The 15,735-nt window shown below is 46.8% G+C and overlaps 5 protein-coding genes across 5 annotated transcripts; 4 read left to right on the top strand and 1 right to left on the bottom strand.

Moving 5' to 3' along the window:
• Positions 1–251: 251 nt before the first annotated feature.
• On the bottom strand, positions 252–1,486 carry HD556DRAFT_1427003 (proteasome endopeptidase complex beta subunit). Its single transcript, XM_041304647.1, has 6 exons — positions 1,417–1,486; positions 1,268–1,365; positions 1,132–1,208; positions 803–1,079; positions 552–753; positions 252–493 (listed from the first exon to the last, which is right to left on the bottom strand). The coding sequence occupies exons 1-6, from the start codon at positions 1,447–1,449 to the stop codon at positions 380–382; spliced, it is 801 nt and encodes a 266-aa protein (XP_041152122.1). The 5' UTR covers positions 1,450–1,486; the 3' UTR covers positions 252–379.
• Positions 1,487–2,469: 983 nt separating this feature from the next.
• Positions 2,470–3,877, top strand: HD556DRAFT_208337 (uncharacterized protein). The gene is made up of 2 exons (XM_041309904.1): positions 2,470–3,497; positions 3,549–3,877. Exons 1-2 carry the CDS (start codon positions 2,629–2,631, stop codon positions 3,661–3,663), a joined length of 984 nt encoding a protein of 327 aa, XP_041152123.1. The 5' UTR covers positions 2,470–2,628; the 3' UTR covers positions 3,664–3,877.
• A 2,661-nt stretch (positions 3,878–6,538) lies between these two features.
• Positions 6,539–8,464, top strand: HD556DRAFT_208638 (farnesyl-pyrophosphate synthetase). Its single transcript, XM_041309906.1, has 4 exons — positions 6,539–7,013; positions 7,142–7,279; positions 7,329–7,550; positions 7,599–8,464. The coding sequence occupies exons 1-4, from the start codon at positions 6,885–6,887 to the stop codon at positions 8,244–8,246; spliced, it is 1,137 nt and encodes a 378-aa protein (XP_041152124.1). The 5' UTR covers positions 6,539–6,884; the 3' UTR covers positions 8,247–8,464.
• Positions 8,465–11,532, top strand: HD556DRAFT_208545 (permease for cytosine/purines, uracil, thiamine, allantoin-domain-containing protein). The gene is made up of 23 exons (XM_041309905.1): positions 8,465–9,004; positions 9,063–9,110; positions 9,161–9,196; positions 9,250–9,258; positions 9,310–9,344; positions 9,400–9,407; positions 9,459–9,483; positions 9,535–9,547; positions 9,607–9,660; positions 9,713–9,805; positions 9,863–9,958; positions 10,011–10,049; positions 10,114–10,166; positions 10,219–10,249; positions 10,301–10,420; positions 10,475–10,491; positions 10,542–10,554; positions 10,604–10,687; positions 10,735–10,746; positions 10,806–10,930; positions 10,980–11,082; positions 11,129–11,271; positions 11,332–11,532. The coding sequence occupies exons 1-23, from the start codon at positions 8,682–8,684 to the stop codon at positions 11,490–11,492; spliced, it is 1,641 nt and encodes a 546-aa protein (XP_041152125.1). The 5' UTR covers positions 8,465–8,681; the 3' UTR covers positions 11,493–11,532.
• Positions 11,533–12,473: 941 nt separating this feature from the next.
• On the top strand, positions 12,474–15,451 carry HD556DRAFT_1314926 (uncharacterized protein; the record flags this gene model as incomplete). The annotated part of the gene is made up of 13 exons (XM_041301039.1): positions 12,474–12,584; positions 12,644–12,725; positions 12,772–13,180; positions 13,237–13,435; positions 13,487–13,583; positions 13,859–13,979; positions 14,031–14,139; positions 14,220–14,372; positions 14,434–14,701; positions 14,751–14,802; positions 14,856–15,001; positions 15,128–15,280; positions 15,348–15,451. 13 exons carry the CDS (start codon positions 12,474–12,476, stop codon positions 15,449–15,451), a joined length of 2,004 nt encoding a protein of 667 aa, XP_041152126.1.
• Positions 15,452–15,735: the final 284 nt, after the last annotated feature.

A 15,735-nucleotide genomic window follows, 5' to 3' on the forward strand; every position in this document is an offset into this window, starting at 1 on the left:
AGAAAAGTACTTTGCCATGCGTGTGCATAACAGTTCCTTTAGGGTTGACCGGCAACTTGAGCCTAATACTTGCCTAGGCAAGCAGCGTAGCTGGGGAAGTACACTTGTTCTTGGACTGGAATGCTCGGGAGTACCCTATGGTGAGTACTGTCCTCTGGCAATTCATCCGTTTTTTTGATAGGATGTCAGCGACGCACTCTGGAAAGTGGATGGTATCAAACGTGACAGGACTGCGGAAAAACCTTCAAACATCCAGTTTATGTGACAAGGGAGAGGCAACAGCGTAACCTTAGGTTAGCGCTGCAGGGCATTACTAGACTTTGCATGTCTCATAAATTTAGAACATGATGAATTAGACTTCAGAATACACGGATACAAGCTACTGCGTCTGGGCACCGTAACCCCGGATGTTTTCTGCGAATGACCATGCAGTATCGAGTTGCATCGAATCACTGATAGATACGCCTGCGCTAGAGATTGCAGCAATTTGAAACTGAAGGAAAAGTCAGTTAATCAATCAGGTGAACATAATAGTCACTGCGAGGGTGTACCTTATTCAAACTTCGGGCATCTCTGTAGAATAGCACGCGCAGGCTATCCTCTAGGATCTTTCGTGCTTCCTCTTCAGTAATGACGTCCTCCCTCCCTTCGACGGCCTTACGCAACAGTGGTTGGGCAATGAAAGCGCCGTACCCAGTAGCAAGTGTCGAAGCAGAATAGGTCGTACCCAACAGGTCAACGTACGACAAAAACCTTGAATAATAGTTGAATCCTGCTCGAGAACGACGTAGCACATCCTTACCTCTTGCCGTCCTTGAATCCACCAATAAGCAGAGAATTCCAGAGCGGATCCATCTTGGACCGACGCGCATACATGAGCTGCGACATGTATTCATGGATCTCGACAGGACCAAGTTCATGTCCATCCTGCGCAGATATCTCATCGATGGATAGTTCTTCAAGGATATACTGAATGTACTGGAAGTCCGACATATCGCCTCCAGCACCAATCACAGTATAGTTGCCGACTTGGTGCAGACGCTGTACATCCTTAAATCGAGCGAGGGACCCGTATGAAGCTATTGGAGAACACATGAACGGATGAATGGGATGACTTCGAAGTGAAATTACCGAGGTTGTCAGCGGCCATCATGACACCATCCTTGTACTTGATCGCCAGCACACTCGTTCCAGTTACAATTGGTTGTCTACATATCAAGTTGAGTCTCGTTGATGGAAAGGAAGAGCATTAAGTGAACAGACTTACTGTGTTCGCTGTACGCCATCAGCGAAAGAATCCTTTGGACCATTATATGGTCGCTGGTGAATGGGGTAGGTAGCATATGCATCAAAAGCGTCGTTTCTCTGCAAGATCTGAATTAGTGCTGTACTCTAACTCCAGTCCACGATACTTACTGGACGACCCCAGTTAGTTGGAAAGTGGTCCATGGTAGAGTTGGTAGAACAGGTTAATCGACGCGCAAGCCAGACGCGACATCATTATGTCAGCAGTTCTGCAGCCTGAGCGCTAACTGCGTAAGCAACGCGTCTACCCAACATACGAATAGAACGCAACTTAACTCTTGGAGCCAAGTTGGTAGGCTCGTGGTGAATCGACCCAGAGCCCACTGGAATTTAAGTGATGCCACTGGGTGTATGTTTATGATGATATCTTTGCTAGAGCTCAGTCAGGCGCATAGAATCTTTTACTGAGTTCTCATTGCTACTTCCCTGACTGACAAACAATACACTCTTAGGTCCTTGACTCCTTGGGGAATAAAAATAATTATTTCGGCCCAACAAAGTTCATGTGACAAGTTGCTATAGGGTATAGGCGGCATGGAACTCGATAATTTATCTCTTTATGATGAAGATGTGGAGAGCATTTGGCCAGCTGATGAACTTCGAACTCATATTCCGTACCGCTCTCGACATGTTACAAACGCTGCGTTATATGTGTAGGATGTCTTAGTACTATTTGCTGGTGCCAGCAGTTGTGGTCCGGATTACTTAATTGTTTTCAATGATAGACTTATCTGAGCTCAAAGCTTGAATTGTTGGTTCATGTCGCACAAGTGTTAATTGCACGACACCGCCGTCCTGAAGAGCCCATCGTTGTCGGCAGTCGTGCGACAAGGTGCGTCATGATACGCTAGTACTTTTTTGTTTGATATTTCGAAAACCTTCTAATTGCTAGAATTCCGTCTTTTACGTCTCGGCTCTGAGACTCATCACGTACTTATTGAGTAGTACGAATCCTTTGATCAAGCCAGCTATCGTCCATATAGTGCAAAAACTGGCCCTGCCCATCGCCTCACAGTACCTCGATGGGTGCTTTGCACGAAAGTTGAGGCCCACGTCAGGTCCGACTCATCTGGCGCTTAACCACCTCCACGACATTTAACCGATCGGTCAAGCAAGTTACGGACATACGTTTGACATACGTGATTCGGAATCCGCGCTGATCATACCAGTTCTTGTGTTCTATAGGGTTGTGTCACCAACAACCACCGTACCGAACATTATGCAAGCATATAAAAACTTTACCATGATCTGGTGTACACCCCAGTTGAACTTCGTTCGTCTTTGTTACAACCCCATATCACGACCCACCCACACTCCTTTATCATGTTCAACAAGTCCACTCTTTTGATCATCATCGGTGCTGCCTTCGCAGTTGCTATTCCCACCGGGTCCATCCCCAAGGGTCCTAGTACCCTAGATAACGTCCGCGTTCTCGACAACAGCGTCAGCATCCCCGGCGTCTCTGACGTCAAAACACCATCCACAAACTACGTTGGCATGTCTGATGTAGACACGGAGGTATCCAATCTTTCCCTCCAGCTTCCCCAAGTAGAGAAGGAGAAGGCGCCCACAGTCCCTAAGGACACTAGCAGCGCCCCTGTCCCTCTGGACGAGTCTCTTGCCACAGACGAACTCCCCAAGGTTGATGCATCCACTGTCCAATTACCATCGCTGCCGAGTCAGGGCAACGACAAGTCGGAGAAGACACCTGATGCCTCCACACTCACGCCCCCCAGTGGTTCAGCATCCATTGCCTGGTATGCTCGGACTCTGCCCAACAACACAACACCCCAAAACCCCGATGCATCTCGCATGCAGTCTGCAGTCGGGGAAGTTAGCAAGGTAGTCATGATTAAAGGTAATTTGCCGCGAGAACGTCACATTCCAGGCGTTCACATGCTTTCCTTGCCCTCCACACCCGAGCTCACTCAGTCTTCACCCCCCAAAGAATCGAGTTCGCCTGCAACCAATGCCGCCAAGGCTCAGAAGAGGGCCTCGTCTCCCAACGTCGAGCCATCATCGCTGGCGCGCCGCGCCGAGTCGTGTAACTCTGACTACACCTTGACCTACTGCGAGATGGTCTTGCAGTCGGATGACAGTCGCACTCCGAAGCTCCTCCAGTACCTAAGTGTGGACACCTCTGCCACTGGCCCAGTGGGCTTGTCCTGCTCGGATACACAGACGACTGACCAGTGAGTTTCTCATCTTATCTTCTTTTACGGTCGGTTAATATTGTTCATTAGCGTCTACCCCCTTTGCAGCAAAACGATGACGGAAGTGGCGGATCTGGGGACTGTGGCCCTTGATGCTGTTGAGGCCATTTACAGCACCGTTTCCAGTGTCGTTACCGTTGCCTAAGCTGCACATGTATACTTTGTCCTTTGATTTGAGCTTGAAGTCGACACAAGTGGAACCGTTTTTGGGCGTAGCATAGTGTTTGAATGTTTCTTACGAGTTAGTACATATTGGTTACACTGATCTACTACGTCGATTATCGATTATATACCCATACTTATGTAATGTTTGCTCATACATGTAATTCAAATCTATCATCAGCTTCATTACAACCGGCCCTAAACCAATCGTATATGTAAATTTGGCATCCAGTCTTCAACTTTTTCAACTCATTCCGGACTCGCACTATTGTCCCCCTGCGATGCGACCTTAAAGGTTCTGGTTGCAGGAGTCTACCGCAGGTCCCAGACTATCGAGCAGCTCAGCTGGAGTGCACCTTCGTACGTGGTACGGTCGCGAGACCTTGAGGATGCTTTCCTTACCAGAGCTGCTACACTTACTTTGATACTTGCAATTAGTTCAATTTTGGGCGTGTTACGGAGACCGGTCATCGCTGGTATGTGTAGCGGTATATTACGATTGTATATCAGCGACTATCTTTTTCGTATCGATTCAGGGTTCGATGCAATAATGACATTTAATGACTTTAATGATTGATCACACCAATGTTGTCCACGGATGAATTTATTCCAAGAGAAAGGACAAAATCGAAGGCATGTCTCATACATGTGTATATGCATTAATGATGTACTCGGTATAGCTCGAATCTAATACTAACGGTAGCGCAACATGTCACGAGATGGAAAAGACGGCGAGCAGGGAGCTCGGAGTAGGAGATGTGAAATGACCACCTCTATTCTATTCTGATCATTGACGAAAGACTGCGCCCAAACTTCAAGGTACGTCTATAGACATGGGTTGTAGTAGTCAACAACGCATATCATAGACGTACCTTGGATCCGCCAGGTGAGCTCGAAAAATGTAATGTCAGCACAAAAGCAAGAAGATGAGATGAAAAGAAGAAGATGCGGAGACGTGGGAACGATGACCAGAATACGTGAGCGTGCAGAGTGCGTGCAGTAATGACGGGCGTAGTGGGCGGTGGGTAGCGAAAGACGGAACTACGCGTAAGTGGAAGCGACTGAGGCAGGGTCCTTCGAGCATAGAACCGCCAAGAGTACTTGATCGAGGCGCGGAGCGAACAAATCGATTAGGCGAAAGGACGAAGGGGCACGCGAGCAAGACGAAGACAAGGAACAGACAAGCAGGCAAAAACTTAATCACCTTGCAGCCCAAGCAACTAACCACCCCATCACGAACGACAGTCTCAGGCTCACACCTGCTGCACAACACCCACGGCAAACGCACGCTGTGCCATGCATCAAGCGCACTCCTGCGGCCACCGCACACGTCAACCATTCAGCCAAAAAAGAACTCACCGACCATAGCGAAATAGTGGTCAACCACAATAAAGAGGAGATGAGGCATCTTTATTTACCAGCCGGAATCTAAGGGAATGTCAGCGGGCAATATCCACTTTGAAGGCATACCACATAGCCAGGCTCCTTGTGAGTGAATGATGGAGGCTCGATGACGCTGCGAAAAGCTAATAATTTGGCGGGCGGGTAGTCAATAGAGAATCTAACAGATGCACCGAAAGGTCCAGCGACCGAGTCGGACTGACATATATCCAATGGCAGCCTTGTCGCAATGATGTGAAGGGGAAATGATCATATGGTGAAAAAGGGAAACGGTAACATGGTGGAATAGGGAAGAGAGCGAGATGACGGGAAAGTAGAGAAGACGGAATACTTATACACTCGCGCCCAAGAGGCTGACGCGGATGTCGATGCTTACAACGCGCATCCAAATGACGCAATGGCACCTACCAGCAGTCAGCCGCATTCCGATCCAATCCAGCGGTGAGCAACAGATTTGGTAGTCCCGCGCATAAATCGCACCCCAAATTCGAGCGCAACTTGGTCATGGGGCTTGGGAGGCAGTGACTCTAGCTGACTGCATTTATTGAAAATGTTCAGTCCGTGCTATGGAGCCTTGGAGGTACAGCTCCAGGTCATTCGAATCCATGTCGAGATCGCTGTGACACGTGACAAACTTGATGTTCTGAGCCTGCCGCAGGCCCCGCACAACTCACTTTAAAGGACTTCATGTAGGATGGCTAGGGTTTTTTTTATCTTGATCGAGGCTCGAAGGATTGATGATCTAAATCAAAGATTTAACAGGCGGCTGGTATATTGAGGCCTTGAGGCATGATCTGGCAGGTGCACAAATGCGTTCGATAGAATTGCTAGGTGACGCGGAGCTGGTACTCGATGAGGCAAATTTTAAACTCCGCGCTTTGCCTGTTCCGAGATTGACCAGTCTGACTTTAACTATGATACAGTAAAGATTGGTTACGGGTCTAAGTTCTACTTGTATCACGACTGTTCACCACAAGTACGTGTTATTGAATATTTCAAAGGAGTATCTCCTGCTTATCGGTATTTAGTGATATCTAGTGTCTAGCTCAGCGAGAGTGTAAAACCAACACTGAGGCTAGGCTAGCGCTGAGGCCTCGAAGTGTAACTACAAGATACCTGCGATAAGTATCGTAAGGTTACAAGACGCCGATCAAGAATTTGAACCTTGTGACGCACATGTCAAGAAGACGAGAAGGCAATGCATATGCATAGTGCGCGAGAAGTCAGCACATATGCACATACGGCAATAGCCTTCTGTAGGCGCTCACTTAATTTCTTGATTCCTGTCAGTGCGGTCTCACTATTCCATCTTTGCACTCTTCTGGTGACCTAGGATGCGATCGAGCAGCGACAACCAATATCTGGACAGCCTTCATTTCACATTGTTCGAATACGACCTCGGCGATGGTGGCCAGTCAATACTTGAAGTTTAGTAGGCTCTCGTCTTTCGAATCAAAGGTGCCACACATCCACTTTTGGTTAGGGTTATAGTTTGCCGGTCTCATTATCTTAGTTGAGCTGTTGAGACTCGTGATTCAAGTGTTTATTTATATTAACTGATACGTTTGACCGTCAGTTCGGCCGACATACTAAAAAGGATGCATATCTCCTGATTGCTGGGTGAATTGTCATTCGCCGTCTAGTGCGGGGCAGTGCTACAGCATAGAACGTGATTTTAAAGTGGTCTCATCACAAGCAGGTACTAATAGTGGAGATGGGCGGCCTCCTTCGCTCCAAGCGTTCGTCCGTTCCTACTTTATTTCACCGTGTACATCAGCGTCACATTCGATTCTATTGCTACCTATGTACGCAATGTCGCATGCAGACACGCGGAACAAGTTTCTCGCAGTCTTTGAGGGCATCCGGGAAGAACTGATTGCGCATATGAAGTCCGAGAATATGCCTGAAGATGCCATTGCGTGGTTCAATGAGGTGACTAGTTATATGCTTTCCACTGAATATCGATATTCACGTCTTCGTCGGGACTGCCATCATTAATGTTGCCACATAACGGATCTGGTTACACCACTCGTGACATTCGACTCCTATATTATTATTAGAACTTAATCTACAATGTCCCTGGAGGTAAACTCAATCGTGGCATATCTGTCGTTGACAGCGTCACAATTCTCCTAAACCGCCTTCCAACCGACGATGAATACTTCAAAGCCGCCCTCCTCGGGTGGTGTATCGAACTTGTAAGTTCACCATTCTTCATTTCGAAATATTATTAGTCACCCCTGATAGCTTCAAGCATTCTTCCTCGTTTCCGATGACATCATGGACCGTTCCATTTCGCGCCGTGGCCAGCCGTGCTGGTACCGCGTCTCTGATGTCAAGGGGCTTGGAAAGGTACACAATATTGCTGTCAACGACTCATGCATGCTCGAGGGCGCTATCTACCACATCCTCAAGAACCACTTCAGACGTGAGAGCTATTACGTTGATTTATTGGAGTTGTTCCAGGAGGTGCATACTACACCCTTTCATTGCATCTCACTTACCCTAGTGGCCCAGGTAACTTACAAGACCGAGATGGGTCAGCTCGTTGACCAAATCACTGCCCCTGAGGACAACATCAACATAGACAAATATACCCTCCCAAAACATACCTTCGTTGTGCGGTACAAAACAGCCTACTACTCTTTCTACCTCAGTGTCGCGCTTGCCATGCGCATGTGTGGTGTCCAAGATGCATACGAGCTCGACGGAAAGACTGTCGAGCCATACAAAGAAGCCGACCGGATTCTCATTCCAATGGGCGAGTTCTTCCAGGTTCAAGACGACTACCTCGACTACCACGGCACTGAGGCGCAGATCGGGAAGATTGGTACGGACATCATTGACGGCAAGTGCTCCTGGTGCGTATGCACGGCACTCACGCACGGCACCGACACGCAAAAACAAATCCTGTTTGAGAACTACGGCAAGAAGGGTCCCGAACAGACTATGAGGGAGCAAGCTGTGAAAGATATGTACAATGACGAGGAGGGGTTGAACATTCCCAAGCGCTATGAAGAGTATTCGAAGAATGCAGTGGCGGAGATTAATGCGATGATCGAGCTGCTACCAGAGCCTGGTGCGCAGGACGAGTTGAGGGGTGATAGGTTGAGGCGGGACGTGTTCCGGGCTTTCCTAAGCAAGATTACTGATCGTACGGCGTAAGACTAGATGATTCTCAGAGGTGTAAGAAGAAAGTCCATTTTTAATCAATTGCCAGATAAACAAGAAGTGGGTGTTCTCCAACGACATCACTTTGACAGTTTGACTACTAGTTCAAGTTTCTTATGCACTAATCTTCGACTTTGCGGCTGAAATGATATGGCCTATTACTATAACCCGAATATGATATCGATTCATCATCAGTCCTATCAGTATGGAGCCAATATCATAATTCGGATCCAGACAAGCTTCTTCCAACCGCATGGAGTCACTATAACGTTACCCTGGCGTATTCTTCCGCAGAACGAGGAGCTAAATTCGTACCTTTCTTCTGATCAGTCGTCTCCATGGAGCTCATGCATCATGATCAAGTAGTACAAAATACTCGATCACCAATTGCGTTGAGACGTTGATACTGAGTATTACTGACCACCTGCGATGTCCAACTCAAAGGAAGCAGATCCGCATCCGTCTCGTTGGCGCAGGTTCCTCCAGTACATTGAGGTACCCACTGATCTTGGAGTGCCCAATACATCATGGCTCAACCGCGACCTCATCCCCATGCCCAAGGAGCGCCGGACCTATAAGATATGGTCCTACTTCGTCTACTGGTGCATCGGTGGTCTCAGCATTTCAGGGTATGCTACCGGCAGCACATTACTCGCGTACGGCCTAGATGCGACACAGGCCATCGTGTCTATCGTCATCTGCGGTCTTATCGTTGGAGTGCTTTGTGTCACCTGCGGGTGGATGGGAGAGAGGTGGGGATGCTGTGGTCACGGGATGGGTTCCATTGAAATGCTGACAGCTTAAGTAAAGACACCACATAGGTTTTACTGTGGCGTGCAGGTTCAGCTGGGGCATGCGGCGAGTATGCAGCAATTGACAGCGGCACATTATGTTGATTCCTCTAGCAGAGGCGCCTATTTTCCTGTCATCGTTCGTGCTTTTGTGTGAGTGATGCGCTAAACGTATTGGAGTACACTGCTTGATTTCACAATTCAAGGGGCATCTTGTAAGTTCTGAGTTTCTTTTTCAAGTGCTGAAAGCTGATATGTGCATTTAGCTGGGATGGCCTCCAGGCCTACTGGGGTGGACAAGGTAACTTGTTTTCTACTCTTGTTCTCTGTTATGCTGCTGATGAACTTTCGTGTAGCTGTTGCGGTACGTCTCCAAGTCCTCGTGCATCTTACTTCATTTCACGCATCTGAATAGGTTACAATCGGCGCCATCATTCCTGGTGCGCAACCTTTCTTTTAGATTGTTTAATGCTTATTTTATCTTGTTTTAGGATTTGCCCACATGTGAGCACACGTGCACCCAACTTGTTAAGTTTTCCAGTCACTTACACACAATGATTTAGGAAACAGACGTTAGCAGGAGGAATCTTGCTGACGAAGGACTTCATAGGCATAATGTTCGATACATCCTCTTTCCACGCATCCATTCAATTTGACTGTCGTATGCAGCATCTACTACGTGTTCTTCATCGCAATGATGCGCATCCCTCCTGAGCGACTCCAGAAACCCTTCATCGTCTCGTCTGTCATGTTTAGCGCCACGTAAGCACCGTCACCATTCTAACTTCACGCATGCGCTGCACTTACTCGACAATCCAGCCTGATCGGACTTCTTGCTTGGGCGGTCTCGAACACACATTCTGGCGGTCCCTTGTTTCGGGAGCAAGCGAGTCCCGTTCATGGTGAAACAGGATGGTGAGATCAAGACTTGAGATAAAATCAGATATCTTGTTAAATAATACGATAGGGCCATGTTATTCGGTATCACTGCGATTCTTGGCGCGTGGTGCGAGACTGTCCTTTTGTCGCTTGCACGCTCACCTGATATATGTTATGGCTATGGTGAATAGGGGCGGTGGAACCATCGGTCAGAGCGACTGGACGCGCTATGCTAACCGGCCATGTCTGCCCAACGTCATCACATTCTTGTTTGTCAGACTAACACGTCCATTTAGATGCGCCTACGCTATCTCAGTTAATCGCTGCGTACGTCTACAACCTATATTCGCTATGGTTTACCTGACTGATTACTCCCAGTCCATTTTGCATCATTGTGTGTGCCACGATTGGTATCATCGTCACGTCATGCGCCCAAGAAATTGTAGGGAGTTTGATTTGGGAGCCTTTCCTGCTTCTCGCAACTCTGCAGAATTACTAGTAAGTGGGGAGGGGGAGTTCGTCCGCTGGGCATAGCTTAACTCCTTTCTTCAGTAATGACTCCCCGAAAGGTAAGGACAATCTCACACTAAGTGTGGGTGCTCACTTCTCCATCGGACAGTTCGCGCTGCGATGTATGTAACACGTTAATATGCTCTAGCTTCTTCTCTGACTGCGCTTCAGTTTCTTTGCCGGACTCGGCTGTGTATGTGCCCAGCTCGGCATTAGCATTGTTCTCAACTCTGTGAGCGCCGGAATGGATCTCTCGTACGTCCTTACTCTCGTATCCCAATATCTACCTAACACACGAGCAGGGGTGTCGTACCGTCCGTATTTTATGTTTATTGTGCCCCAAATGCACGAATCAACGAATGTTCTTCCGCAGACGCTATATCAACATCAGGAGGGGTGCTTACCTGCTCGCCTTCCTGGGGCTAGCTTCAAACCCTTGGCAATACCTGTCTAATGCTTCAACTTTCTTGACCTTACTATCTGGCTTCGGAATATTCTGTACGTGTTAAAGAAGTCTGATTCATCACGATAAACTGATCCTCCACAGTCGCTCCCTTTTCTGGGATTCTTCTCGCAGACTACTTCGTAGTAAGGAGATGCATGATCAAGCTCGAGGACTGCTACATCGGAGACAAACGCTCTATTTACTGGTGCGCAAACATTATAAGGCATATTCTTCCTCTCACTTCTGTCAAGGTACCACAATGGCGTCAACTGGCGTGCCCCACTCGCCTGGGTGCTTGGGGTCTTCCCAACCATGCCTGGGTTAATCATGACAACCCGCGACGCGACTGCGTGGAATGTGTGGGTGCGCATTTTCCACATTGCGTTCTTCGTCGGTAGGTTTGCTGCTATGAAACGGTATCTTGAATATTTATTGAAATTCGGTAACTCTGCAGGCCTTTTGATATCATTCGTCGCGTTCTCGGTGATTTGTTGGGTCTCACCCCCGGGAAATGTGGGTATTGGAGTGCTGTATCATGAAGAAAATGGTTTCGAAGTGGAGGGTGAACTGGAGACCGAGGAGAAGGAAGGAGTGACTAGTGTAGGAGTGGCATAGATGGTGGTTTGTTCTGTAAGACTAACTATCCTATCATATTACAAGTCCTCCAGCGCTGGGCATCACAATGTCAAGGGGTCCTACAAGCGACGCAGTAATCTGTTGACGTTAGGATGTCTGAACACGCACATCAGCAAATCCCCAGGTTCCTTTTCGTCCCTTAGATTACTTAAAAATATTACCAAGGCGGCTAAGGAGAATCAGGACTATTAAGGAGTGATTTTGTACTTAATTATATTTATTCTAAGGCACATGGTGGCTGCAAGTCGGCCTAAGGAGAATTAAGGAGGTTATTTGTGTGCCTGAACTTTCTTGAACACACCACTTTCTAGTATTTTGCTTATAACTTACTAGGATCTTAACCAAAAAATGTCATGAGACTATGGATAGACTACCCTTGACAAGGGTTACAACTTTGATTTTCTTCGAAAAAGTTCACATGGTCTACCATCGTCACTTATCAAAATCCTAATGGTAAACTTATATTTTATTCTAAGTCCAATGGGTATGGTATATATATCAATTGCTGCCTACATATGTACAAGTACGGTTGACTATGTGTATCAGGTTAGTTTTCACCAAACAAATATTATTTGTTATGTTACTTTGTTTGCGTATTAGTAAATACTGTGTGGCTGTGTCCATTTCCCCGCACCACTTGTCACGTTGTCGTCCGAGTCGTCGTCATCATCATCCGAGTCGTCGTCGTCGTCCTCAGCTGATGCATCAGCTCTTGGAAAATGATTGAATGTGATTTTACTATGCATGCAAGTTCCCGCTGATTCCTAAAGACACCACAACTAAGTGTATCATTGACATTGCTATGTTCAAGTGTGTATCCTGTGGGAGACGGTGTTTTTGAAGCGAGTCTCTTCACAAATGCAATATCACATAATTCAATGCAGTGTGGTAACTATTCTGTTCTCTTGCTATAATAGCCTATTAGCCCGTCTTCAGCCTATGGTTGTTTCATTGTGAATCATGGTTCGTTGCTTGGGATGTTCTACTGCTTTTCCTCGACTGGACACCCCGACATGTGGGAAATGTTCAAAGCTTACAGCTGCAAGTGCAGCTGATCACGAACAGATTATGGTGCGTTCTCGCTGTATTACTTTGTACCTGTAGCCTATATTCACTGATGTATTCAGCAGCAACCACAGTGTGAACACTGTGGCTGCGTGTATCCTTTCTTGCGCTCGCCGTCATGTGCTGGATGCAGAGACACTGACAATGGTGAGCGAGCTTCATTATTTGCCACTCAATCTAATGTCAACAATAGCCTCAATGGAACCGTCAGGCAGTGGTGGCACTACCGCCGTTAGCGTTGCTCAGACAATTTTACATCGACAGAACGTGTATAGCCACAAGGCAAGTCAGCATCGACTAAACCAGCAACGGCCACAAAACCCTTCATCGTTGAATGCAAGTGATGTAAAGCGAAAGGTTTCAGCTCTCAAGGCCAACGCTCGAGCAGCAAAGATTGATATTGACTTCACTATTCAGCAATATCTCTATGGAAGCTCGAAGCCTTCCAAACTGGCCATTCCGTCATCACGAGTAACTTTCCCTACCTCGGAACTAGCTACTAGTGCTTTTGAACAGCTGGCTTCGAAGGCGAGAGGCCTGTATAATAGTACACCGCCCCTTTTAGGACTCTCCGACGTGGCTCTGGATCTTATGTTTGATTGGTAATGTCATTGCATAGTGGTCGCATTGTGCATACTGAAACTTCCCTGTAATTCAGGCACACAATTAAATTTTGCACGGTACTCAACAACACTACCGTAAATATGATTGAGGAACAAAAGTATCTGGTGTCAGCAACTATGGAAAGTCTCTACGGAAACCTCAAACAGGATCGCATGTTGTCCGAGAAGGATGGAAATGCGAAAACCCCGAAGATCACACTTCGCCTGTTCCTGTATGTCCCCAAGGCTGAAGAGGTAAATAAAATCAGTATCCCGCAGGCAATTGTCTGACACATACAACCCAAGGACAATGATATCCAGGAAGTCCAACAGAACCGACACACGTCAACTCGGAGATCAACAGCACCAAGTTCTCGTCAGAAGCGGAAAAGGTCTCCATCAGGTGAGTAAGGCTGCAATTCACGATGATTCTCTTTCTATATCTGTCCTTGTCTTTTCCCTTCCTCCATTCGCAAACTGTAGAGTTCACGCATTGCATGGCTTTTCTTTTGCTCACTTGTGTTTCTTCGTTGGCTTTTGGTTCTCATTGCCATCCATCCTCTTTTTCATTGTCTGAATTGTGTTGTCATCATCGTTTGTGTGTCGTCATCTTTTCCATCCTCCGAATCACAATCATTTCCTTCCTCTACACTCAATTATACTCATACATTCAAATAGTGTCACCTGAACGTTCACGGCCTGCTAAGCGCTATCAGAGCTCATACCGACCAAGATGTTCTGCTACTGCGCCCACCACTGGTGCACTGGCACCACTTGAGTTCGAATGCTTCAAAATGAAGTGTGTGACTTGCTCCGTGAATGACTTTGGGGAACTGAAGATGGTATACAGTGAGGAAGAAGAAGAGATCATGGTTGCTAAAGGATGGCAAGCTCACATCAAGGCGGGAAAACCATATCAGGGTTACCTTGGTCAAGGATTGACAAAATTTGTCTTTCACGTGAGTTCTACTACTTTTCTTCGAACACTGGGCCTACTGCTGATAGCAGCTTGAAATGCAGGGTCGTTACAACAACACAGACTATGCTGTCCTTCAATGTAAACGCATTCGCTCGAGAGACGTTGACAATGAAAAGGATCTGCTGGGTGAACTGGAAATTCTTCACCTATCTCAGTATTTTTTGGACTCGTTCTACAAATGAGGGGAAGAAGAGAATGTCCGCAATCTTCCCAGTAAGCTTATCATATAGAAATATTGATTGAAGGCTGACAAGTCTATCACACAGAAATGAAGTGGAACATTACTGGGGCATTCATTGGGAAGCTTACTCAAAAACTCGCCAATGCTCCGAACAATGGAGAAGAGGATTTGCGCAGCCTCGTTTTTAGTTGCTTTATGGTGCTCCCACTTCTCCCGACTGGTGCATTGTGCAATGAAATCAAGTTTTCTGGAAATGCAGAAGTAGGAGTCAATAATGACTCGCTCGGAAGTGCCGTAGATGCATATGCTCATCATGTTGCTGTTGATTCGATGTATGAGATGATCATATCCGATATTCAAGGTGAGTCTACGCAATGATTCTATTTTGTTGTTGTTGAGTAGCGCTGCAGGAATTGTCACGCCGGATCGATCTATTGTCTTTTTTGATCCACAGTCTCATACGTGTGTACAATACTTTTATCCATCTGATGTTACGTCTAATTTCTGCATCACAGTGCAAACGGCGACTCAGGCTACTGGGATCATGGAAAACCGGCAATCTCAGAATTTTTGGAGTCGCACAAATGCAACAAATTTTGCAACGCCCTCAGCCTTGACACTGAGGTTCCTCCTCTAAGTCTGTCCAATACCATCCACAAAGGTCCGCTTCGTATCGGTTTTGATTAGTACATACCAATCCTCACCCATTTGCATATGATACAACTCGTTTTACATTTACTCTTAATTTTCACCCCGACTTTCAGACTAATTCTCGACATTCATTCAGGCAGAGCAGTATATATCACAATGACTAACATAAACTACATTAATGGTAACATTGCGGCAAACACCTGCCAGACGTTCTCAAAAGTTAAGACAGTGAATCCAAGATCATTGAAGATTGATTGTGCAGCAACACTATACTCAGAGCCAACGAAACGTACGAGATCCTCTCCGCCAATCTCCTCCATAAGATTCTTGACAACGTCACGATCCACTGGTTGCAGGCAATTCTCAGCGCCATAGTCTTCATGCAGTGACATTGCAATGTTCGGGGAGACACCAGACGGTAGTATTTTATCACGGTCGTACCGAACAGTATGGGTATTGAGACGATGCTTCAGCTTGTCAAGCTCTTGTTGGATTAACCGTGGCCATAGCCACTGAACGAGATCACTGAGACAGAAGTAAGATTAAATCAAAAACAGCGCTGCCACACATGAACATACTATTGGCGTTGTAGAAACAACAATACTGAGAGGAACAAACAATGCTCCTGACTGTATCTATAATGTTGTGGTCTTTGCACTGCCTAGTCTGCTATACTTGCCTGACAAGTGCGTTCGACCCAGGGGTCTGCGGTCTGGGAATAGTCTTGGGGGTAAGTGAGTGATG

Source organism: Suillus plorans, assembly GCF_016647745.1.
Source record: "Suillus plorans strain S12 chromosome Unknown HD556scaffold_135, whole genome shotgun sequence".
Lineage (NCBI taxonomy): Eukaryota > Fungi > Basidiomycota > Agaricomycetes > Boletales > Suillaceae > Suillus > Suillus plorans.

Bases quoted from the DNA above. Each gene is read 5' to 3' on its own strand.
- HD556DRAFT_1427003 (XM_041304647.1), bottom strand. From the start codon at position 1,449: ATGGACCACTTTCCAACTAACTGGGGTCGTCCA. The intron at 1,209-1,267 runs GTAAGTCTGTTC...CTTGATATGTAG, and splicing joins GATGGCGTACAGCGAACACA to ACAACCAATTGTAACTGGAA. The intron at 1,080-1,131 runs GTAATTTCACTT...GTTCTCCAATAG, and splicing joins GATGGCCGCTGACAACCTCG to CTTCATACGGGTCCCTCGCT.
- HD556DRAFT_208337 (XM_041309904.1), top strand. From the start codon at position 2,629: ATGTTCAACAAGTCCACTCTTTTGATCATCATCGGTGCTGCCTTCGCA. The intron at 3,498-3,548 runs GTGAGTTTCTCA...ATTGTTCATTAG, and splicing joins GATACACAGACGACTGACCA to CGTCTACCCCCTTTGCAGCA.
- HD556DRAFT_208638 (XM_041309906.1), top strand. From the start codon at position 6,885: ATGTACGCAATGTCGCATGCAGACACGCGGAACAAGTTTCTCGCAGTC. The intron at 7,014-7,141 runs GTGACTAGTTAT...TATTATTATTAG, and splicing joins CCATTGCGTGGTTCAATGAG to AACTTAATCTACAATGTCCC. The intron at 7,551-7,598 runs GTGCATACTACA...CTAGTGGCCCAG, and splicing joins TATTGGAGTTGTTCCAGGAG to GTAACTTACAAGACCGAGAT.
- HD556DRAFT_208545 (XM_041309905.1), top strand. From the start codon at position 8,682: ATGTCCAACTCAAAGGAAGCAGATCCGCATCCGTCTCGTTGGCGCAGG. The intron at 9,959-10,010 runs GTGAGATCAAGA...ATAATACGATAG, and splicing joins GTTCATGGTGAAACAGGATG to GGCCATGTTATTCGGTATCA. The intron at 10,931-10,979 runs GTACGTGTTAAA...GATCCTCCACAG, and splicing joins ATCTGGCTTCGGAATATTCT to TCGCTCCCTTTTCTGGGATT.